The following is a 25,105-nucleotide window of genomic DNA, read 5'->3' as shown; positions in this document are numbered from 1 at the left end:
TAAATTCCTAACCTGTCTCTCCATTCACTCATATGGAAAATGAGATTAGATTAAATAATTCACAACGTGGGGCGCCTGGGTGGCTTAGTCATTAAGCGTCTGCCTTCAGCTTGGGTCATCATCCCCGAGTCCTGGGATCGAGCCCCGTGTCGGGCTCCCTACTCCTCGGGAAGCCTGCTTCTCCCTCTCCCAGTCCCCCTGCTTGTGTTCCCTCTCTCGCTGTCTCTCTCTCTGTCAAATAAATAAATAAAATCTTAAAAAAAAAATAATTCACAACGTGTATTTCCAACTCCAGAAGTCCATTACTTGACTCTATGAAATCATACTAATTCTGGCTCCTTAGATTAGCTCTTTGTGACCAACTAGAATCTTCTTTACAAGAACAGATTGAAAAATAGTGAGGAGACTGTGGAATTGGAGCAGGTAGAATAACACCAAAATTTAGCAACATGCTCAGACCATTGATAAGATGGAGAGCAAGTGGAAGGAGAGGCCATTTTCCATTCTTCTGTGGTCTTTTTTGGGCTGTGTTCACAGCCTGACTTTTGCATCATTCTTCCATGGAAGCAACAGCCACCAATTACCCTTTTTCAATCTAAGTTGGCAGATAAGAAATACTTATTTTGAAATCCCAAATGCACTCTGCTCTGAAGATGAGCACAGAGATAGTAGGGTATTGGTATTTTCCTTCTTTTGGCTGAAGGAAGTGACTGATGGTTGCATCTTCTTTATCCCTTCTTAAAGTCCTCATTTCTCACATGAAAGCAGAAGTGTGACCCACAACAGCTGAAATGAAACCAGAATGTAGGAGGTTAGAGTCCATGTAATTCTCTCTTGATTTTTAGTTATCCAGTGTCTGGATATTGTATCCCCTGCATTTAGGAGAACTGTTCTCTCCTCTTTGAACTGAAGAAGTATGGAGTTGGCAGTCAGGAGCCTGGGGTTTTTCTAGTACTTCACATTAGCTCTGTGGCTCTGGGCATGTCACTTACCATTTCTGAGCTGATCTTGTCTTTAAAATGAGGGAGTTGGGCTAGGCAATACTTAAATTTTTTTTTCCAGAGCCAACATGCCATGACCCTGTAATTTTCCTCTTCCATTTGCGAGACCATGAGAAAGGAGTGGCGGTGAGGGAAAAGGAGAGTAACAACAGTCCGGTTCTTCTGATGCCTTGTATAGCGCTTACAACCTCCTTGAAGGCAGAGGCTGTCTTATTTTTGTATAGCACTAAGTCCAGGTTACCACAATGTTTTAAAATTAATTCTTCTTTTCAGTTAGTATATTGATTTTTGCATTTATGAAGGCATCAGCAGTCTAAGCCTCTCTCTGTGAGGAGGACGACCTCCCAGAAACATGAGTGGATTCCAGTCTGAATTTTTCTTGTAGTGATGGCAGAAGTTTTGAACTATCTGTACTTTCATGAGGAAAATGTTTCCCTCTGTGGGGTGGTAGAAACTTTTCTATTGATCTCCCTTTCTGCTTGTTTTTTCTTCAACAAAAGCCTCAAGGACATTTGTTGTTCCCCAGCTTGTAATAAATGTCTGTTGGCATCCAGGTTGAAGGACCTCCTTGTGTTTTGGAACCCTAAGTGAGGGTTAGCACGGGAACATCAGTGTTTCTTCAGGGAATTATTTGCCTTTGCCTTCTTGACAATGATAGTGCCAATCAAAACATTGGTATTCTGATTGATAAAGTTGAGTACATGCATTGAATGGTTTATCAAGAATATTTTCCGGTCATGAGGAGATCTGAAAATCTCCTTTTCCTATTTTTACTTTTTTTAGTACCACAAGGCAACTTCAGAGTCGGCAGATTGCCCTGAGTTTAAAATAAATCCTATCTCAGTGAGGGATGCCACTCTTTCGAGTCCTGGAGAATGCTTTGGTTTAGGCTTATACCACTGACTTAAGGAAAGGGTATCAATACGAGTGGAGATTATTATAATTGCATTTAGTTAATCTGTGCTATTGGTCAGCAGAAATAGAGAGCATTTCACTTATTTATATACATTTATTTTATTCAAAACATTAATTTCGGTATTCTCTCCTGTCAAACTCTTAGACTGGGTTATAGTTTGATTTATTTGTGTTTCTCTCTTCTGCCATGTCCTAACTGACGTAGTAATGCGATGTACAAAGCTTCACCTGAGGGAGAAGAGGGAGTCAGAGGACTCAAGTAGCCCTGGCCTGTGCAGCTGACATAACTAAGAGGGGGTCGATGGGTAGTTACAGAGCTCTCTTAGTTTGGAAGTACCTGTCTCCTGAAGCCCTGTCCAGTACCCTTGGAGTGATGACTGAGGATGGACTTGCCACCCTGCCTATGTCACTAATTCTGGGACCACAGACAGGGCCACGTCAATGGGACCAACGGCCCAGGGGGCAACTACTCCAGCAGATGGCAAGATTTCTCCAGCTTACTGCTGATGTGACAGTCTCTCCTCTTCCCATCCTCTTCAAGATATTATCTGTATAGATGTGCCAAGCTTGTATGAGTAATATAGTCTCAAGTCAGAATAGTAATAGTGAAAGATGCTATTTACTTTTGAAGAAAAATTCTAATTTACTAAATATATTTCTACCTACTGATTTTTTTCTCCTTAGAACAAACTTACCCTCAAGTTAAAACTTTGTTCTATTTAAATAACAAGATTTTAGACAATCTAGGCTAGTTTGTGAACTCCCATGACATGCTTTGAGCCATCCATGGCCGTACATTCCTAGACTTGAGTACAAGGCTTTTCCCACCAATTTGGAATGAACTGGTCATTGTAACCAGTTTTGTATGGGACAGTTGTTTCAGATCCTAATCCTATAATGACGCCATTTTCTTTATACCCAAAATAAATGCTGTGCAGACTAGATTATTCTGGAATTTGACTGCTCTATTTTTCTCCCAATTAAAATCTGTTGCAAAGGGACCCTGCTGGTGAACAGTTTCCCTTATAAGTTATTGTTTTTGTGCTTCTAACTTTGCTAGTAATAAATCTTATTTTTCCATGAGAAAGCAGTCCGTTCTGTTTAAGGTGGAGTAGGAGTTGTGGTTGAAATTGCAAGCACATCCAGTGTGTTCTATTTTGATTTTCTAGCTTCAGAGTATTCAGTGGAAATGGTTTAATCTCAGTGTGGTTTGGGTTCAAGGGTATAGAATAGTAAGAGCTATAAATATGGTGAATGGAAGAAGGATCATTATTTAGCCAAAATAAAGTATACTCTAGATTGTTTATACATAAGGCCTTGAATTAGAGAAACTAGTAATCAGTAATAGAGTTCTCAAGTTTCTGATGGAAGGTGTGCATGTCTACCTCAAGTTGTTTATATGGAAAAGAATAGAGGAGAGATCACCTTGTAGAAAATTCCACCTTCTTGAGAACTCCCAGGGGATTGAAGGGGGACCTTCCTTTACTTTCTTTCTATGATATCTTCGTATTTGATGAGTAATTACCAGAACTCATAGTTTATCCTTGGGAAGCTACAGCTCTTAGGTAATTATGGATATATTTATAAGATTTAAAGAGTATTAACGCAAGTCTTGCCATAACTATTTTATATAATCCCATCAAGCAACTGCTGGACCTCTTTTAGGGCTAGAATTATAAGTATGCGATGGCTTAGAATCACATGTAGGGCTAAGAACCTGTTTCTTTATCAGGAGATTTATCTTCATAGCCCAAGCTGGCTGTTTCCTGACAGTATTACCTTGGGCAAAAAACCCCTCCCTTTTGTCCTGTAAAAGGACAGTAATACAGTAATACCTACTTCCTAGAGGTGTTTCGGTTAAGATAATGCTCATGAAGTGCTTAACACAGTGTGCAGAAAATGTTGGTTGTCATCATCATCTTCACTGTCATCATCATTATCAAGTCATTCTGTATACTTGAAAATGCCTGTATTTTCACTGTGCTTTTTGTATTATTTCCATTAAGCATAAAGCTTAAATTAGCAACAAGGGACATTATTGCATACTCATTTCCTTTCTACTCTCCTCTATGCTGTGTATCTCTTGGTGTCCTTTGCTCAGGGGTGCTAGGTGAGGTTTAAAGCTGTATCTCAAAGCTATTATTAGAAGAGTTTTCTGGATGCAGAGTTCTTTGCAGGCATCTTTTCAGGGAGAGGGAATTTCCTAATGCCTCTTATGGTACTTTGTTGCATAAAGGAGAAAAAAATAGAAAAATTTAAATAATGTCTGACTCCCTTGCTTAGATTTTTAAGTATGGTGAGTTTAATTCCTCATGCTGGTATTTATCTATCTAGAACAGTAACTTTCAGTTATGGGTCCCTATAATTCTTCTGATGATTTTCTTTTTTATTAACAACCACAGCAGAGACATAGCTTTCTAGAGTGGTGCATTGACAGTGGAAAAAACAACATGGAAACTGAATATATCCTTTTAAAAATGAGAATAATATGAAAATTTATGGGTCTCTGCCCAAGGAAAATCCCGTGCCTGATTCCATAATGTTCTGACAAAAAGGAACCTAAGATGAAGACCTCTGTACCTTAACATTGTACCAGGCTTTCTTTAGTCAATGCACTCATTCTTTGATACATACTTATGTCTAAAACCTTTGCTGCAGAGCTCTCATTGACTGAATATTAACAAAGTCAGCATATTAGTAAAACTATAAATTTTTGTGAGATCTAACTCATCTTAAAACTAAAGAAAAAAATTTATTTTTTTTGAGATTTTATTTTTAAGTAATCTCTACACCTAACGTGGGGCTTGAACTTAACCCCGAGGTCAAAAGTCACATGCTGTACCAGCTGAGCCAGCTCGGCACCCATAAAGAAAACATTTAGATTGCTATGAAGAGATCCAAAAAAGATGTTTCCATTTAAGCCCATGGCGAGAGCATTTTTATGTCAAAAATAAACTACCTCTAAGAGCCTACCTCTAAGCATCTCTGGAGCACAGAGGGGTTATAAAGGCATGTGAACTTTGGAACTGTGCAGTCTTGAGCTGCTTTCGGATGATGGTGATGCTATACAGAGTAGTTGTGGTTTTTGTCCAAGGAGCTCTGGTTGTGGGCTAAATGCTAGTTGGTGTGATCCTCAGTCTCATTGTGTATCCAGCAGTAGGCTTCAGGTACTACTTCCTTCTTGGGATTCTAAGACACTTGAAATACCGACTAAAATGGGAGAATGGTGAAGTCCATCTGATTGTTGGCCTTGGAAACAGCCGAGGAGGGGCTCTCCACTGCCTTCCTGCTCCTAGGACTAGTAGCTAGGGTTTCTTTTTTTTTTTTTTTAAAGATTTTATTTATTTGACAGAGAGAGCACAAGCAGAGGGAGAGAGAGAGAGAAGCAGGCTCCCTGCCGAGCCAGGAGCCCGATGTGGGACTCGATCCTGGGACTCGATCCCGGGACTCGATTCCGGGACTCCAGGATCATGATCCGAGCCGAAGGCAGTCGCCCAACCAACTGAGCCACCCAGGCGCCCCAGCTAGGGTTTCTTTATCAGCTGTATACCTCCATTGGCCTTGAGTATTCTGCTTACAAATAGAGTAGGTACTAATTAAACAAAGAAAGGGGCCAGGGACCCTTTGTTAGTTTATGCTTTTAAATTCATTTTGTTACCCTCATATACTGAGTCATGCAGGATTTTTCTACAGGTTGTGTGGCTCAGTGTACAACACTCTTCCTTCCCTGATCCTTCTGAGACTTCCTGAGAATGGTTCATGCCTGTTAGCAGCAAACAACTGTCTCTTGAAAAACTCAAGAGAATTTTGTCCGTCATCATCATAGTTGAGTCATCCAGGCATGACCGGTTGATACCAGCTGGCTGGGTGCAACCCAGAAAAGCCCACCCACTCACCAGCATCCTTCTTTTTATCCAGTTCAAACAACGCCTGCACTTCCGTTCTCCGTTTCCATATGGGATCCAGGGAGCCCTTTCTCTTCGTGGCAAGTAAGGGCGATTGATTCCTCCATGCTAGTGGGTTTTAAAAACTGTGTGTGTGTGTGTGTGTGTGTGTGTGTGTGTGTGTGTGTGTGAGAGAGAGAGAGAGAGAGAGAGAGAGAGAGAGAGAGGGAGAGTTTAAATAGACATTTTTAAAAATAAAGTATTATAAAGAACTCTCAGTTTTATCGGATAGTTGAAAGTGGAACTTGCTTTGTCTGAAGCTTAAATGGGGTGATACTGAATTCTACTCCAGGCATCTCCAGCCCTCCTCAGGCACTGCTTTCATGAGTTGTCCTTGCTAAGACTACATAACCTATTTCTCCGTGCTTTTCCATGCTGTGCACAAACATGCATACACACAGGAACACACGTTAACAAGCCATATAACAAGTAGGACAGTTTACTAAGCCACCACAAAGTTAGGTACTACCTAACTGCCTTAAGCATGAATTGTCACTCCTGGCCAGGGGTTTACCAGGCAGTTTAGGTTATAAACTTGATTTTTACCCAACAGAAATTATGAGACTTCTTTTGCTTTCCATCCCCTACTTAGGTTCTTGTTTTAGTACTTTTTAAGTAGCACATAGTATCTAATAACCTTACCAGGTATAGTAGACTATTGTAGAATTTTAGAGAGAGAAGGGACATTCATTCAGTCCCTCCCTACACACATGCACACACATACATGCACACACAAGTGTTGTGCAGATAAATGAATATACTAAGGTTAAGGTAGTAAGGCAGCTTGCCCCAGATCTCACAACTAATGATGAAATGGAGACAAGAATTCAACTGTCTTGACTGCCGTATATATCCTGCTGTTCCAGAATGTCTTCCAACATGTACCTCCCGCATCTGACCACTATTTGTAAATCTGCCCTACCACACTGGCGTCACAGACCTGTGCTAGGGATGCAGGATAAGCTGTGTGATGTCTTACGTCAGACAGTCCAGATACACATCCCAGCTCTGGCATGCTGCTCACCTGTGCCTCAGTTTTCCCATCTGTCAAGTGGACATACTAATAATACCTACTTCATAGAGTTGATATGAAAAGTAAATATGCTAATGCCTGTAAAAGTCTCAGAACAGTGCCTAGAACAGTGAAAGTGCTTAATACACATTAACTGTTGTTTTTATCTGAATGCAGCTATGCATTGAATGGCAGTGGAGAGAAATTGAGTGAAGTCCATTATGGATCACACTGCAATGTTTACCACAACCTGGGCAGACCAACTAGGGTTCATTTAGTTCATTTAGCATTAGCAAAATATATACCAACCACTCAGGTCATCTCTAGAAGGCCACCATGTTTGTCATAAGTGTTTGAGACATTTGGCTTAGCCTCCCCTCCAGTACACACCTCTCCATACCCCAGACTGTAACCAGGAGTGATTGGGGGCATGAGGCTTAGCTGCTTAGCATGAATATGGTGGGATGTTTTCAAACAGAGGAAGGTAGTTCTTGCTCTAAGCTCCTTAGGCTTATTCACTTGGCAATCACATTCCTTTGAGATAATGCAGAGTAGTTTTGTTTGAGACCCAGAGGACAAAGGGATCAGCAGTAGGATCCTTAAAGGCTCATGGGATGGTTAGTTTTTACAAAGCATAAGCCATTATTTTGTTCATTCATGTAATAATGTAAATTATTATGTGGAATAGTATGTGGGAGGAGAGAGAAAAGTTTTTATGGAACGTTGGCACTGCATTGTCTGTCTATGTGAATGATGTGGGTGAAATAACCACAAAGTATTGCTAAGTAACTACCACATCTGTCAGTCCACTGCCATAGGCTGCGTGGGAGGCAGGGAGATACTGTGTGGAGCTAACTGTGTCATCACTGTGTCATGGGAGAGCTACAGTCAAGCCCAAGTCTTGCTTTGTGTGCCAAAATACTTGGAGGATAACCCCATTGGTACTTTGAGCTCAGTGTTGAGGTGACTTACAGTGGGTGATACCTGTGGTGAGTGGTGTGTGTTCTAGAACTATGGGAGCTGCAAAACCTTCTTAGGAAACTTATTTTTCTCTGGGTGAGTAATCCTGGTTCCAGCTTACATTTGCAGAAGTGTTTCTTCTCTAAGTAGGCCTCCTCTGTGACTGGCCACAGCTTGTCTGTCACTCCTCACTCCCTTCTCTTTGCTGTAGCAAACAGGCTCCACCTTAAGGGCCAGGAGTTGTATGAGGAGAAGCAAACTCAAGGTGCTTTGGTGGAGAGAGAATTCTGTGAGGAAGATGTCCCTAGAGGAACCAGGGAAATTTGCCTTTTGACAAAGGATCTTTTAAAGGGAAAGCTTTGCTCTATTGTTTTCTGGTCATTTTCCTCTTTCAGGCTTAAGAAACAATTTTCCTTTAAAAGTAAGTTAGATTTGTGTCTAAAAGTTCAATGGAGAAAATGTGCTTGCACTAGGGATGTCTTTTCTGTCTGTGCTCTGATGAGATAATAATGCAAGAAACCGATGAATTCACCAACTCAGAACACTTGTAAATGGTGTACTCTCAAGTTAGGATGCTGGCACACTTTTGTGGCTCTCTTCTGCTTGAAATGAGGGAGCAGTACCTTGGCTGCTTTTGAGAGAGCTTAGTACAAGAAGTGGTGTTTTGAGATTTAGTTCCCTTTTTGAAAGACCCCTTCCTTCTGTTTGTTTTAAAGTTGGTTTTGAGTTGTCTGCCATTTCTATGTGTATGATAAGCCCATTTCCTCTGGGTTATTTGTAGAATATTTAGAGACTGATTGTGATTACTGAGAAACAGGGCCAAAGTTATATTTTTGAACTGCTTTTAGCCAAAATAGGTTGTCAGCCACAGAAGGCTTATATTTGTTTTATTGAACGTTATAATTTTTAAAAAGTTGAACTTTGGTTTGTGTGTACTTAAAAAAGTTTCCCTAACTCTATGTAGTTTTGTTGTTTGTTTTTTTTTAAAGAGAACAGGACACATTTAGTGAATAATGATACTTAGTTTTACTAATCACAGAAGTACTTTTGGAGAGCAGATGCAGACTATTTCCTTTCCAGGAAACCCATGTTCTAACATTTGTCAAGAGTGGTAAGACAATGCAGTCCTTTGGATAATATTTTAGACTTAATGTTTCTTGATCACATCATGAAGCCATAGCTCTACATGAAATCAAAACTTAAACTCTAGTATTATTGGCAGAAGATTGTTTAGAAACTAAAAGCCCTGCTCAGGGCTGCCGGGTGAATACAGGTGTGAGCTTTGTCAGATGGCATTGTGCGATAACTGGTTAAGCCATATGATTCATTAGATAAATGAGATAACTTAAAGCCATTCATAATTATGCTTTTTATTAGAGAGACTAGAGAGCTTTGTCTACACAGGGCGGGCATCTAGAACAGTCCTGTATCGTTTCATTCTCACACTGACCCTCCCTTACCCAGTGGCTGGCTGTCTGATGTACAACATGACATTTTGAAGATAAAACGAGTTGTTGATCTGATTGAGGTTAGAAGAGAGTCATCCTAATTCTTACCCAAGGTGCAGCACTTGAAAACCTTAGAGCTGACCAGAAAAGTATGTATATTTTGTGGTCTTTTGCCAGTTAGTAATAAAGTGTTAAAAACAGTGATATCTTGGTAACCTAACTAAGTGATACGAAAATTAGGCCATTAGGATGGAGAGGGAAAGCATGGTCACTTTCTTCTGGAGACCACTCTTTCATTGAACTTGCTCTCTTACTCCTCTTGAACTCTGTGTAGGCAAACCTGGGTTTATTTTACCTTGGTAATGTTGTATTTTTTTGTTTCTAATTTTTTATTTTTTTAGATTTTATTTATTTGAGAGTGAGTGAGCGAGCGAGAGAGAATGAGTGGGAGGGGGGAAGAGCAGAGGGAGAGGGAGAAGCAGACTCCCCACTGATCAGGGAGCCTCGATGCGGGGCTCGATCCGGGGACTCCAGGATCATGACCTGAGCCGAAGGCAGCTGCTTAACTGACTGAGCCACCCAGGCACCCCCCTGGGTAATTTAAATGACATTAATTAAAATATGGTATTATGGTATTGGCATGTGTCGAGAAGACTTGTTTACCACAAAGCAGTGAAGAAGCTCTTGGTAGAGCTGGGCCCCTGGTCCAACAAGTGCCCAAGAACTTGTTCATGGCTGATTCAAGAGCATCTTGTACTTGCTCTCTGTCTTCTACTTTCTGGACCTTGATTTTTGCACATGAAATGCTGTCCACTGGAGTTTTAAGATTATGTATACTATCTGTGTCTGCTACTCGTAGTATTATGTATGCTACTACTATCTGGGCTTCTGTTTTTTGTTTCTGAGCATAATCCCCACCCCCACCTTGAAGGTCTCCTAGTTTCTTTGTGTCCTGGATATGTAGCTAAAAGCCTTACCCATCAGATCAAAGCAGAAACCAAAGAACTTAAATTTTTTTTTATTAGTTTCAGAGGTAGAATTTAGTGATTCATCAGTTGCATAAAACACCCAGTGCTGATTTGCCTCCCTCTCTGTTTCTGTCTTATTTTATTTTTCCTTCCCTTCCCCTATGATCATCTGTTTTGTTTCTTAAATTCCACATATGAGTGAAATCATATGGTGTTTGTCTTTCTCTGACTGACTTACTTTGCTTAGCATAATACCCTCTGGTTCCATGCATGTCGCTGCAAATGGCAAGGTTTCATTCTTTTTGATGGCTGAGTAATATAATATAATTATATATTATTAATAATATATTATATTATAAAATATATTATATATTGCCATATATATATACCACATCTTTATCCATTCATCTGTCGATAGACATCTGGGCTCTTTCCATAGTTTGGCTGTTGTGGACATTGCTGCTCTAAACATTGGGGTGCATGTGTGCCTTTGAATCACTATGTTTGTATCCTTTGGATAAATACCTAGTAGTGCAATTGCTGGGTCATAGGGTAGCTCTATTTTTCACCTTTTGAGAAACTTCCATACTGTTTTGAGGAGTGACTGCACCAGTTTGCATTTCCACCAGCAGTGTAAGAGGGTTCCCCTCCTCCACGTCCTCGCCAGCATCCATTGTTTCCTAGGTTGTTCATTTTAGCCATTCAGACTGGTGTGAAGTAGTATCTCATTGTGGTTTTGATTTATATTTCCCTGATGCCAAGTGATGTGGAGCATTTTTTCATGTGTCTGTTGGCCATTTGTATGTCTTCTTCCCATTTCTTGACTGTTTTTTTTGTTTGTTTTGTTTTGTTTTTTGTCTGTTGAGTTTGATAAGTCAAAGAACTTAATTTGAATAACACTTGCATGTATATTAAAAACCCAACCACTTAAAAAGGAATCTAATTCTAAAAGGAAAGTATTTATTAATAGAAGACAATTTCAGAAGTAAAGTATATATTCATTGAAGACAACCTGAAAAACACAAAGAAGAAAACAATCTATTACTCTACCACCAAGGAATTAGTGCTGTTGCCATTTTGGTATATGCATTTTCAACGTGTGTGTGCATGTGCACACATGTGCACAGGATATATCAAGTTTATTTAGATAGCATTTCCCCAAGTTTGGTGCAGACACTATTCATGGTATATGAGATATTGTAGAAAATATGTGAATGAGTATGTTTCGTTAATAAGTATATATTCTAATATGTATTATAAAATTATAACTAGCACATCAAATCTGTGATTTCATGGTTACAATTACTGTGAAAGACCTTTAGTTGTTGGGAGTCCTCAGCACCTCTTCATTGCCTTACTCCTTAGGTGATTTCACTGGGTCTTTAATATCTAACACACCGGCAATCTGGTCAGCTCTACCTTCAAAATATATTAAAATTAAATTCTTTCACCATTCCAAATGCCATCATGATCCAAATGATCCACGTCACAATGGTTTATTACAATATCCTTTTTTTTTTTTTTTAAAGATTTTATTTGACAGAGAGAGAGAGACAGTGAGAGAGGGAACACAAGCAGGGGGAGTGGGAGAAGCAGGCTTCCTGCAGAGCAGGGAGCCCAATGTGGGGCTCGATCCCAGGACCCTGGGATCATGACCTGAGCCGAAGGCAGACGCTTAACGACTGAGCCACCCAGGTGCCCCTACAATATCCTTTTAACTAGTGTCCCACTTCAGTCTTTTTTCAATCTCTGTTGGCTTTTCATCTCAGAGCAGAAGCCAGAATCCTTACCATGATGTGTAAGTCCTTACAAAATATACCCCATGTCTGCACCCCATACCTTTGTGATCTCATCTCCATTCACTCTTATACTCACTTTGCTTCACTCACATTGGCTTCTTTGCCCTTCTCTGAACACACCAGACATGTTTCCACCTCTTCCTTTGCCCTTGTTATTCCATCTTCCTGGAATGCTCTCTCTCTGCCTCATGGCCAGTCCCTTCACTTCAGGTCTTTCTAGTGAGCATTTACCTGGCTACCTTCTCTAAAATTCTAACCCCTTTCCCCACAAAGCCTCATATTCCCCTTGCCTGCTTTATTTTTTCTCCCTAACCATGTCACCAACATGCTGTATATGTTATTTACACTAAAATGTAAGCACCACTAGGGTAGGGATTTTTGTCTGCTTTAGTCATTGCTTAATTTCCAGCGCCTATAACAGTTCCTGGCATAGGGCACTCAGTAAAACCTTGTCGGAAGAGTAGGTTAAATAAAAATCATGAGCTGACTTAAGGAGTAATGTCAAGTAAATCAGTACATGTGGTGAAGGGGTATATATAAAAATCATGAAAGTGATGAATGATGTTTGAGAAACACAGATTTAAGTAATCTTTGAGTTTGTTTCTTTTGTGTTATTATAAATAGTACTGTAGTAAATATTCTTAAGTAATTTTTTGTGCATGTTTATCATTATTTCCTTAAACTAAATGCTTAAAAGTGTAATTTCAGATTCTTAGGCTATATAGTTTTTAAGTCTTACAGAAACTAGAAACTTTACAGTTTACATTCCTCCCTCCAGTGTATGAGTTGTCCGTATTTCCTCCCATACCCCGCTGTGCAGTTATCTCAGTCCTTTCTTATCTTTTCCAGTTGAATAGCTAAAGAAGCTATCTGAGTACCTTAACCTATGCTTCTTTGATAACTTATTTTTTGTATGAGCATTTTGTCACATGTTTAATTCTGATCTTTTTATCCTTTTTTGAATTATTTGCTCATGTCTGTTTTGGTCTGGGCCCTGGGTGTAGTGGACTGAAAACCTACAAGAACTGGTTTTATTGGACTGATATCACAGGCACTCTGGTTTATCTCGGGGAATAGAATACAAAGGACAGTTATACCTCCCAGAGACAGGAACTGGAGAGTCAGCCTCCTTCCCTCATCATGACTCTCCTGCTTTTCTTTACATCCTGCATTTCCCTTTCCTCCAGGCCTCTTTGCTCTCCCGTAACTCTTTATTCCATCTGGCTTTGGCTTGCCATGTCACTTAGTTCAGCCTCTACTTTAACGTGGCCCTTCAGTTCAGGTACCCTTCATCATCTGAGTGCCATGGATATCTGTGTCCCAGATTTCTAGGAGTGAGCAATCGATTGGCTCAGTTTCACTCCGTGTTCAGTCAGCAGAGATCAGGATGGGAGTTGAGGTACTTGGGGCCTGTTCTTTCCAGGCACTGTGGATGAAACAGCTTCTCTAGGAGAGACACAGCAACTAGAATGTTCAGTACAGTGTCCTTTGCCCATTTTTTGATTTGTTGTGTTCATTTATCTCTTTTGGGTCCGTAGAAGTCCTTTACATATGTAGGCTAGTGTTGTCTTTATATTATGGGTGTTTTTCTGTCCATTTATCATTTTTCTTTTGCTTGGTGTTTTTGCCATGTAATTAAATCTGTCAGTTAAAACATGATTTCTGCTGGTGTAATGTTGAGAAATACCTTCTCTGTGAGGAAATTTTACATTTAGCTATATTTTCTTCTAGTTCTTGATGGTTTTATTTTTTATGTGCCCCCTGAATTGTGTTAAATTTTAGAGGAATTTGAGAAATGATTATCTTTGCCATTTTCATTCCAGGAGTATAGTCTTTATTTAGTACTCATCTTTTTTTTTTCTCTTAGCAAAGTTTTATAGCTTTATTTTAGTTCTGTGCTTTTAAGTTTATTCCTAGCTACTTTATAAATTTTATTCTTATTATAAGTAGGATTTTTTTTTTCAGTTATGTTTTCTAGTTGCTCCTTTATGGTTTATTAAAGCTATTTTAAAAATATTTTTATTTTATAATTGACCATCTCAGGCAGGCTGGCTCATACTAGTTCTGATAACTTTTTTACTTGATACTTTTGGGCTTTACATGTGGAGAATTTTAATATATAAGTATTAATCACTTTATTTCTACCTTCATCTCTTCCTTTCTTCTTTCATTTATTTTGTGGTAGATCTTTTAGGATGAGGATAATAATAGTTGTATTGAACTGTAGGGCATGTCTTATACTTTTGTATTTTGTTAGGGATAATTCTGATTAGAATGCTCTGGGAACATATAAGTAAATGAAACTAGTGGAAAATGGGTCTTGACCCTCAGTTTTTTTCCACTGCCTTGTCTTAGAGCCTGAACATTTCACTTGCTACACGATTTCTGGTCCAACCACTGTCTCTAGAAAGTCCCTGTTAAAATGCACATATGAGCCCTCCCATTAACATATTATGCTTGCTAATATAGCATGTCATGGACTTAGTTTTCTGATGGATTTAGTTTTCTGTTTCTGGTCTACTATTATTATGGAAAATTGAGAAATACACCTTAAATGGAATAGAAAGTGTTTTGATGCTGATGTCAGCAGGAAACCTTCATAATGTAGCAGTTGCATGCCTCTCTAGCTTCCTCTTTTGCCAACTCTGTGTTCTGCATACCTCCCACTTCCACCCCATAACTTCAACCACAGTGAATTTTTGCTTTCTTAACTATGTTTTCTTCTTGTGCATTGGGTTTTCCTGTTCTTTTGCCCCACTCTTAGCATCCTTGTCCTCAGGGTCAGCTTCAGTATTACTTTCTCTAGGAAGGCTGATATCCTTAGACTAAGTTGTGTCCAATCATGTATTCCTAATGCACCTGGTATTTTCTTTAAAATAACATTGTAATTTTTAGGGGCACCTTGGTGGCTCAGTCAGTTAAGCATCTGCCTTTGGCTCAGGTCATGATCCCAGGGTCCTGGGATCAAGTCCCACATCGGGCTCCCTGCCCAGTGGAGGCCCTGCTTCTCCCTTTCCCTCTGCTACTCCCCCTGCTTATGGGCTCTTTCTCTCTCTCTCTCTCTCTGTCAAATAAATAAACAAATAAATAAATAAAATATTTTTTAAAATAACATTGTAATTTTTGAAATCATGCATTTTAAAAATTGTTACAGCTATTCAACTGTAACCTCAAACTGCAATGCCAGAGAGTGTATCTTGTATCTGCCTTATTGACCATTGTGTCTGATATATAAAAGTTCTCACCCAGTAAATGCTTCCTAAATTAATGATTAAAAGGGGAATGGAGGATAGTGCTTGGCACGCTTATCAGTGAGTTTATCAGTAAGATACTGCAGGGAGCTGCCTGGATTAGCAACAGTAGTAGCAAGAGGGAAGTTGGTGGAGTTGAAAAGGGGTAGGGACAGCGTATGCCTGTGTCAGAAACATTTAGTTGTCCCTGGATCTGAACCTATGCAGAACTGAAGGGAAGGCCTGTCTTCTGTTACTGGAGTCTGAATTAAGAGTTTTGAGGAATGTGGAAGGCCGTTTCATACACGGATGAATTCTGTATACCCTTGTGTACCCTTGGACATGAAGGAAAATACAACCCTGTACTTTATGCTTTTCCCCTTTAATTTATTTGCTCTCCAGGGTTGAAGTAGTGCAGCTACTGGACTTTTACATCCTCTAAAATGGCAGCTGCCTCATAAAGTTCAGGAACCCCACCTACAAGAAAGATCATATTTAAGAAGCCTGAGTGAAAAAAGGCAACAGGAAAAACAGGAATGTCTACAAAAATGTAGTATTTGGTGCTCTTTTGTTGTCAAAAAGGAAGGTTCGCTTTTGTGAGCCTGGATAGTACCAGTTTATGAAAATATTTCCAGCAGTGAATGAAAAATTATCATATGGTTTCAATGTTCTTCAAGTTAAACTCGTCTTCCTATGCGTCTTTTTCGTGTATTATCATACTCTATTATAAATTAAAAACTGTGGGGTGCCTGGGTGACTCAGTTGGTTAAGTGTCTATCTTCAGCTCAGGTCATGATCCCTGGGTCCTGGGATCAAGCCCCACATCTGGCTCCCTGCTCAGTGGATAGCTTTCTTCTCCCTCTCCACTCTCTCCGTCTGCCCCCCTCCACTCTCTCTGTCTGCCCCCCTCCCCACCCCCGCTCTCTCTCTCTCTCTCTCTCAAATAAATAAAATCTTAAAAAAAAAAATAAATTATAAACTGTGAACCAGAACTGAATATAAAGGAAGACCAAATATATTTTTGGTTTTTATTTTCTATGTCTCATTTATTCGTACTATGTCTGTCTTAGGCAATCTGCTGTTTGACATAATGTTGAACTGGTATTAAAAACAAACACAGCAATTGAGCTGATTTTACGTGAGATTACTATATGACTAATAAACAAGTTGAGACTGTGTATTTTGGCAGTTTGAGTTGTGGGTGCTATATTTCAGTTCAGAGTAATTCTAGAGCTGAACACTGGCTCAGATTTAATTAACCCTTTCACTTTACAGACAAGGTAGCTGAGATATTAAGTGACTTACCTGAGATCATGTGGCTTTCCAGTTTCAGGGCCAGACTAGTAATAGTAGCCACGCTGTTGTATGCGCTTGATGACGGTAACACTCTTACCTATCTTACAGAAGAGGAAACTGAGGCACAGAGAAGTAACTTGCCCACCTTCACACAGCTGTTGCACATGAAGCCAGGATGTGAACCAAGGTCTGGGTCTCACATGCCTGCTTTTAACCATTGAGTTGTTTTGTTTCTCCACTCAGTATTCTGTGCTGTTAAGCATGCTGCCACCTAGCATTGTTTCAACATTGCTATTTATCCAGTATTTGGCTCCTAGAGGTGCTTTTCATACCTGATAATGGTAATCGATTTTCCCCAAGACATGCTCTGTTCCCAGAGCTGGTTGAGGTTGAATGGATCTAGTCTGTGATTAAGGAACCTTGAGACAGGAAATAGGTCTGCAAGCAGTAGGGCCAGTTCCCCCAAAAGACAAATACAGCCTCTTCAGGGACATAGCTAAGGTTATGCTGCAGTCCTTTTATTTCCTTTCTCAACCATGGAATTTTTTAGTTAACTAATTTCTTTTTCCTCAAAAGCCAACAGATGAAATTTGTTAATGCTGTAATAGCCGAAGGGTACTCTGATACTTATTAAATATTTACCATAGATCACAGAAGGTAATGTCTACTGGTATTCTTTGAAATTAATTGTAGTATGCATCTGTTCTGTGTCCTCTTGGGAAATAGCTAAAAGAAATCCCCAGGAGCTTTGGTGCATAAAATTTGCTGTAAAGCTAGGTTTACCACCAAATGGATCTGTTTTAGATGTGGGCCACAGGGGTTTATCATCGGGAAGACCAAGTAGAACCTGAACACATTTTACTGCACTTGTGGAATCCAGAGTCCACAGTGTCCAGAGGGCTTATTCATTCAATAGAAAATTGCTAAGGCTTGGTGTTTCTAGAGCTTTTTTTGAGGGGAAAAATGGTTGTGCTTTTTGCCAGTCAGGTCATGTGAGATGGTAGCCTTTTAAAAATTTCTGTTTATAAAATTATAATAAAAATTTTCTCTCAAACTTTAGAGCATCATTTAATTCATATCATATTATTTTATTTAAAGACAGAATTAAAGAAGTGCCCTTTTAGAGGTCGAGCAAAAGTGCTGTGGGATTATAAAGTCAAGTCATTTGAAGGCTTGGGTCGGCTCTATAGAGGCATTTGAATTGAGAATGGAGGAGTGAGTGGATTTCCATATGGTAGAGAGAACGAAGCACACTTGGAGCTAAGGGAACACTCACCTGAGCAAAGGGTCTTCATAGTGTACAGGGAAGGATGCAGTGGGGATTGAGCCTGGAGGCTTGATCAGCTGATACTGAGAACACCGTGCTAGGAACAGTGCGATGAACATCATGCTGAGGAGGTAGGGGGATATTCTGTAGGCTTTGGAATTTTTTTTAAGAGAATGATATCCATCCTATGATAGTAGGAGAACTCTGGATGAATGGAGGTTGGATTAGAAAGAAAAGGCCCATGGTGATTGAATGTATCTAAAGATTCCTGGGTTACTATATAATCTTGAAACTTTTTTCCTTCTGTGTTTTTTAATGAATTTTTATTTTTCCTTATGTAGTTATTAAATTTATTTTAATTAAATTTATTTAATTAAATATTAAATTTAAATATTAATTTAAAAATTAAAATTTTAAAAATTTTAGATGTTAGGTACCTTGCCTTTTCATTATAAAGAAAAGTGCCTTTGTCGGGGAATTAAAAAAAATAAGAATCATGAGTAAGACCATTTTTTCTGTTATCAAAATTTGGATGTGGTAACTTGGTTGTTTCTGTAACTTGTAAATAGACTTGAATCTTTAGTATTATTAAGTCTGGGCATTTCTCATTACTAAATACATATAACAAAGCCTTCAATGGAAAAATCATCAACTGTAAGACTAGTTTGTAATTATAAAAGACCAGTTATTTTGGTAATTTAGGCTGCTTTCTACAATTAGTTAAGAGGAAAGTGGAAAATTAGAGTATGAGGATGATGTGTTTCCTCTGGTCAAATTTGTAAAGTGGAAATAACCCTGAACCAAGGAGCTAGAGGATTTGGCTTATAGTTCTGCTGCTTGTAACTTTTAAATTATGCAACTCAGAGAATCTTGTTAACTTCTCTGAGTCTTTTCTTGTAAAATAAAAATAAACTGTTCACCTTACAAGGAGTTTATGAGACCCAAGAGATTTAAGAATGAGAAACATCAGATTTTATTGCTGATATAAAAAAAATCACATGCATTATCTCTGTCCTTCCTAAAACAGTCTAACTTGTATTTCTTATCTTGGCTAAAAGTTGGTTAAATTCACTATTATTCACCCGACATCCTTACGTTGTACGAAGCCAAAAGCCCAGAAGTCTACCTCGATTCTGCTTCTTCCTTCATTTCCCAGGTATAATTGGTTAAAACATTTTACTACTTTTATTACTTTTCTCACAATTCTGCTCATTAGCTCCATATTCATTACCTTGAATTGAGTCTTTTGTGTTTTTCGCCTGGACCTTTGCAATAGTTTAATAATTGAAAGCCCCTGTGTTCAGTCTCTCTTCCTAACAAACATTTGAATGGCACTACTTTCCAGCTGCCATTTAAGCACTTTATAAATTACAACTCATTCAATCCATCTGTTGTAATCCAGTCACCTTCCATAATGCCACCCAGTGATCTCTCTCAAATCTGGCCCTTTTTCTTACCTTCTTAAGTCTTTGTCTGGCTTCCTTGCCTGAGTGTTCATACTCCTCCTTCCCCTTCTCCTACCCTGTAATCTGATGACACTGGCCTGTTGCAGTTCTCTGAACAAGCCATGCAGTTTTACTCCTCCGTAACTTGCATATAGCCATTCCCGGTGCTGGGAGAGCCTTTCTTTCATTGCTATCCACCTGGTGAATGCCTTCTTTTGGCTCAGGGTTGTGCAGGATGTAACCTTTTGCAACTGAAGCACTAACTGCTCCATGATTTCTGTCATGTTTCTAGTTATTTGTATAAAGTTCATCTTCACTCCCTTTTTTGCTCTTTATTCATCTCTGTATACTCCGTACCTACTGTGAAGTCTGGATGCTTAATAATTGATGTCAGTGAGGGAACTTTGTAGATGGTTAGGCATATCTGTTAAGCCTGTGCTCTTAACCGTGATGTTAACATTGTACAAAACAATGTCAGAGTCATCATACTATTCATATCGCTTTGGTATGAGCTGATGTTAATGAGCTCCTTGTTAGTTATAGCTGATGTTAGTTATATTACAGCACTTAAAGCTTAGAACTTACAGTACACTTGAAAGATAGAAGATGTACTTCTTCTGGCTATAGAAATACTCATATCACTCTTATACGTAGGAAATGGAAGTGGCCCTGGTTATATATAGACATAATTAGATTTTTAAAAAATCAAGAACAAAACCTTCAAAAATTTTCAAAGGGCCTTTGCCAAGACTGATATGCATTCCCAAACATTAGGGATAACACAGTAGATGTTAGTGGAATCAGTTGTATGTAATAGAACTTTTTTCTTCCTTAATGATACATTTTATTTTCCCAACAGAAAAGTACAAAAGAAACTCTTTTACATCACAGGGAATATAAAGTAATATGACATCATACCATCTGATGAGAACTATAGGAAGTTGGACTTAGGTTAGAAGGGAAATTGCTGTTGATATTATTCTGTTTGGATCCAACATTTGCACTAATTCATAGTGTGTAGTATACCTGTTATAGTCAGGGTTCTTCAAAAAAAACAGAATCCATAGGAGATACATATAATGAGGAGATTTATTTTAAGGAATTGGCTTACGGAGGCTGAGAAGTTCCACAGTCTGCCATCTGCAAGCTTGAGGCCCAGAAAAGCTGGTGGTATAATCCAAAGACTTTGGAGCCAGAGAGGTATAGATTCTGAGTTTGAAGGCCTGAAAACCAGGAGTGATCAGGGCAGGAGAAGATGGATGTCCTAGTTCAAACAGTCAGGCAGAGGTCAAACTCAATTTTTCTTCTATTCATGCCCTCGGTGGATTGGATGATACCCACCCATATTGAGGAGGGTGAGCTGCTCTACTGAGTTCACTAACTTAGATGTTAATTTCTTCCAGAAACACCCTCACACAGACACACCCAAAAATAATGTTTAACCACATATTTGGGCATCCTGCGGCTCAGTTGAGTTGATGGACAAAATTAATCAATCATCACAATGCATTTTGTTTTAAGAAGGGAACATGCAGAAAAACTCCAGCATCTGAGCAGAGGAAGTGGCTACGAACCAACCACACACATCCTGCTGGGTGTTCTGATCTTGCCATACTTTTAAAGGCATCAGTGTGGAGGCAATGGAAGAGATCAGATTTTCACAGGTCATTCTCAGTCCATGAAAGATAGCAGTCAGTTAAAGCAGTAATGTTCAAAGTATGAATCAATGAATCATAGTTTCTTATCTTAAAGCAAATATTGAAAGCATCTTCATTCAAAATAATATTAAAATGCTTTGAGCTGTTTTTTACCAATGAACAGGGCTCCCTTCCCCCTAAGCATTCATATCCTAACTGTTACTTATTTTATAAAATATAATGATTAGGATGAAGATGCTTATAGCCAGGAGGCGTTTTAGTTATACCCGCTATAGGAGTGATTCTCAAAGTGGCCTGCACCCTGCAAATCTGAGTCTTTAGGGGTGGTGCCCAGTAATGGGCTTGCTTGCTTGCTTGCTTGCTTTTTCTTTCTTTCTTTTTTTAAAGATTTATTTTACAGAGAGAGTGAGAGACAGAGCATGAGCAGGGGGGAGGAGGAGGCAGAGGGAGAGGGAGAAGCAGACTCCCCACTGAGCAGGGATTCCCCACGTGGGGCTCGATCCCAGGCCCGTGGGATCATGACCTGAGCCAAAGGCAGACACTTAACCGACTGAGCCACCCAGGCGCCCCAGTAATGTGTTTTTTTTAAAAACAAGCTTCCAGGTGACTCTTAAAGACATTGAACTTTGAGATGGACTGGTGGTAATTACAATGAGAGATAGCTGGCAACTCTAAAACTACTGGTACACGGTTTTAAATTTGTTTTAACCTGGGAGGTTTATTTGAAATATAACTAAATCATTGTTTCTCAAACTTTAGGTCTTGGGTGGGGTTGGAGAAGTTGCCTTTGTAACAATTTCCCAGGTGCTTCTAATGTAAACATAAGTTCAAGAAACTGCTCTAGTATTTGACAGCATTATAGTAAGTCAGGGTTTTCCAAATTGTATTTCTCTAGGTGTCAATAGAGATGTTCTTAGCACAAAAGGATTTATGGTCAAATAAGCTTGAGAAATGTTAGAAAGTTAAAAAAGTTTTTTTTGTTTTTGCTTTTGTTTTTAATAGCTCCACTTTTCAGAGCCTGGAATGGAATACTGTTTGGGGGGACATACAGAAAAAGGTGGCTCTTGTCCTCTGGTTTGTTCTAAGACATGGCTAAAGAGGTGCTGTTGGACTTGTGTATAGTGGGGCACACTGTGTGTTATTGGTACTCTGAGTTGGGGATTAGTTGGTTTCTTTTAGATACCTGTATTACAGTCAGGTAATGAACAAAGCCATCTTGGTTCTACTTTTTTATTAACTGCTGCCCCCAAACACTGCAAATTTCTTTGGAGCATTTATCATGGATAATGAAGTGTCTGCCTTAGACATTGGTATGTGGCCCATGGATTTATTTTGGGGAGTTGTGGGGAACTTTTTTTTTTTCCATTTTTGTTCTGTAAAATCAAGAATTCTGGGAAAGAGAAAACAAAATCTTTTAAACAATTCAATAGTTATCACTATTTTTGAGTGACTAATTTTATTTAATTTTCACTGTAACCCTTTAATGGAAGTATTATGGTCTTCATTATTTGTAGGTAAGGAAGCCGAGGCTAGGACAGGTCATATAACTTGGCGAGGCTGAGCCCTGAGCCTAAGTCTGTTTGAGTCTCCAAACTCATAATTTTTTTTTTCTTAGTGATTTTGCCTGTCAGTTTTATTTAAGATCTGTATTAGTGCATTGGATTGTTTACTGTGGGAAATACTCTAAGACTGAAGATAGATGTGGCTCAATTTCAGTTTTGTGTCTAAGTAGTTTTGTGTTTTTGGGAAAGTCCGTAATCTCTCTGGGCCTCACTTTTTTTCCTCCATTAAGTTTATAGTGCTTTCCAGACCTTATTCCCAGAGTATTAGGAAAATTTGTGAGTGTGTGTGTGTGTGCACGTGCGCGTGCATGTGTGTATTCTGTATAAAGTACCATCTGTAACTGTATGGGAAGAGAGCAGGTAATGGTATTCTCATTTATAATAATGAGCTTTCCCCGAACTTTGGCAAGTTTAAAATGGTATCGATGGGAGTTACTTCTTCAAGTATTTTGGTTGCTGTGAAGTGACTAGCATGTGACAACAGTGTGACAAGGTGCAGAAACGTCATCTCTTGGGTGACTTGGAGTTGATGGCATTGCAGCAAATTGCGGAATTTAGGCTCTCCTGTGCCAGGACGAAAAAGCTAGCCTGATCTCCAATAGGACAGGACTTTTAACACCTCTGGTGAAGAAAGGGGAGGGGAGAATTCACACCTTTCCAGTTATTGCCACTTGCCTTGTACTTTCTTTTTATTTTAAGTGGTTGGGGTAAAAATCTTCTGGTAGGATTGGCGAGATTGACTTATTTTATCAGCCCTCGTTCCAAGGATAAGAATTCGGAATGTGAAAGTAAGACTACCTAGGTGATTTGACTATAGTTGAAGAAGAAATTTAAAAATGAATTTTAAGAATGGTGCCACAGTAATTTCTGTTTCCTACAGACCCCAAAGGAAGGAGTGTATCTTTCGAGTGGAAGTTCCAGACTGGTAGGTTGTTTTTTTTGTTTGTTTGTTTGTGTGTGTTTGTGTTTTAATTTTGCTTCTTGGGTGTTTTTCTAGCTACTGACTTAGATTTTTCTTTTCTTTGTCTTCCTTCCCTCCCTCCATCCTTCCCTCCATACTGCTTTATAAAACTGGAGTTTTTTTTTTTTATTCTTATGTTAATCCCCATACATTACATCATTAGTTTTAGATGAAGTGTTCCATGATTCATTGTTTGTGCACAACACCCAGTGCTCCATGCAGAATGTGCCCTCCTCAATACCCACCACCAGGCTAACCCATCCTCCCACCCCCCTCCCCTCTAGAACCCTCAGTTTGTTTTTCAGAGTCCATCGTCTCTCATGGTTCGTCTACCCCTCCGCTTCATTCTTCCCCTCCCGCTACCTTCTTCTTCTTTTTTTTTTTTTAACATATATTGCATTATTTAAAACTGGAGTTTTTATACCTCAGAATAAAATTACTTACAATATACCTCAGAAGTAAAATTAAAGAATAAAGCCTAAATAAAACCTTCATAGAGCTGATTGACTACATTGATTCATCATTTTTGAGTGAGTATATATGCTGGGATAGGAGTTGTGGTGCCAGAATCTAGGAGAAGGGTGGGCAAACAGATATTCTTGTTCTCTAAACTTTAAAATACTTAATGGTCATCCAACATGTATTTTTTATTTTAGAAGAAGGACGAGATATTATATGAAGTTAATGTACTAGTGAGGACAGTATATTTTATTTTCTATTGTGCATCTTATTCTGAAATGTCAGAATGTTCTCTGAAAGTCACAATGTATGTGAAAGCTGTTTTCTGGCTTAATCTCTGATACGCAGCTTTGTGTAGCAGATAGTTGGGAATTGCTAAATTATTCACATTGACAACTATGGCATTTAGGTCAGGAAGTAGACAGACGGTCACTAGGGGGATACTGGCTTATGGATAGACAGATTGTACCCAAGACATTACAACTAGGTCATTCATTCTAGCTATCATAAAAGTTGAGTTTGAGGATATTTCTACTTTATTCTTGCACGATGGTGTGAAGTGTTGCTCATAAGAGTGTGTATGTCCAGCTTAGGTGGGGTGAAGGGGTATCAGGAACACACTTCAGAGGGTGGACTGTAGTATTGAAGAAGGGACCCAGGTTTGCCCTCCTACTCTCAAGTGAGTAACACTCTTTGAGGAGCTGGGCCAGAGAGACAGCAGGTACTGTCTAGGGCTCTGCATGGTACTTCTTTTTCAGGAAGAGATATGTGACCAGATCTCCCTCTATTTGCTTTTCTCTAAAGTCTAAAGACTCAGCCTGGGCCATCTATTGGATTCAAGACCCTCTTATGGCCCCTCCACCCCCCCCCAAAAAAAAGTTTCTGTGGCACAAAAAGCATCTAACTCTATAGCTCTAATAACTTAGTGAAAGTTTGAATGCTTGTGTTCACAAGAGTGTGTGTTCCATGTAGAATAGATAGGAAGTAAATGGGTAGTAAACAAAATGAAAACCAAACAACAAAAAAAGATTTCATCAAGGTTAAAGTAAAACTCTTTTCTGCAGAACTTCTAAGTCTTTAGTACTAAGAGGACACAACTGCATTGTGAATCGGCAGGGGAGGGGGGGTTAGAAGTAAATACTCTCTTCACTTTCCACAATCCTCTTTTGTATGGTATGGA

General features: G+C 39.1%; 1 protein-coding gene across 5 annotated transcripts in view; it reads left to right on the top strand.

Moving 5' to 3' along the window:
* PSD3 (pleckstrin and Sec7 domain containing 3) overlaps nucleotides 1-25,105 on the top strand; it is a 575,226-nt gene that overhangs the window by 328,483 nt on the left and 221,638 nt on the right. For 4 of the 5 annotated variants that reach the window (XM_064585443.1, XM_064585442.1, XM_064585444.1 and 1 more), the window contains one exon: nucleotides 23,386-23,430. The exons of the other annotated variant lie outside the window; for it this stretch is intronic. In XM_064585443.1, the coding sequence (XP_064441513.1) occupies nucleotides 23,386-23,430 (45 nt within the window). The remainder of the gene's footprint in view (nucleotides 1-23,385; nucleotides 23,431-25,105) is intronic. 5 annotated transcript variants of the gene reach the window in all.

Source organism: Mirounga angustirostris, unplaced genomic scaffold (genome assembly GCF_029215605.1).
Source record: "Mirounga angustirostris isolate CCGP_5_RB_7025 unplaced genomic scaffold, mMirAng1.0.hap1 SCAF_2, whole genome shotgun sequence".
In the NCBI taxonomy this organism is placed as follows: Eukaryota; Metazoa; Chordata; class Mammalia; order Carnivora; family Phocidae; genus Mirounga; species Mirounga angustirostris.
This window is presented reverse-complemented; position numbering and strand designations above follow the sequence as displayed.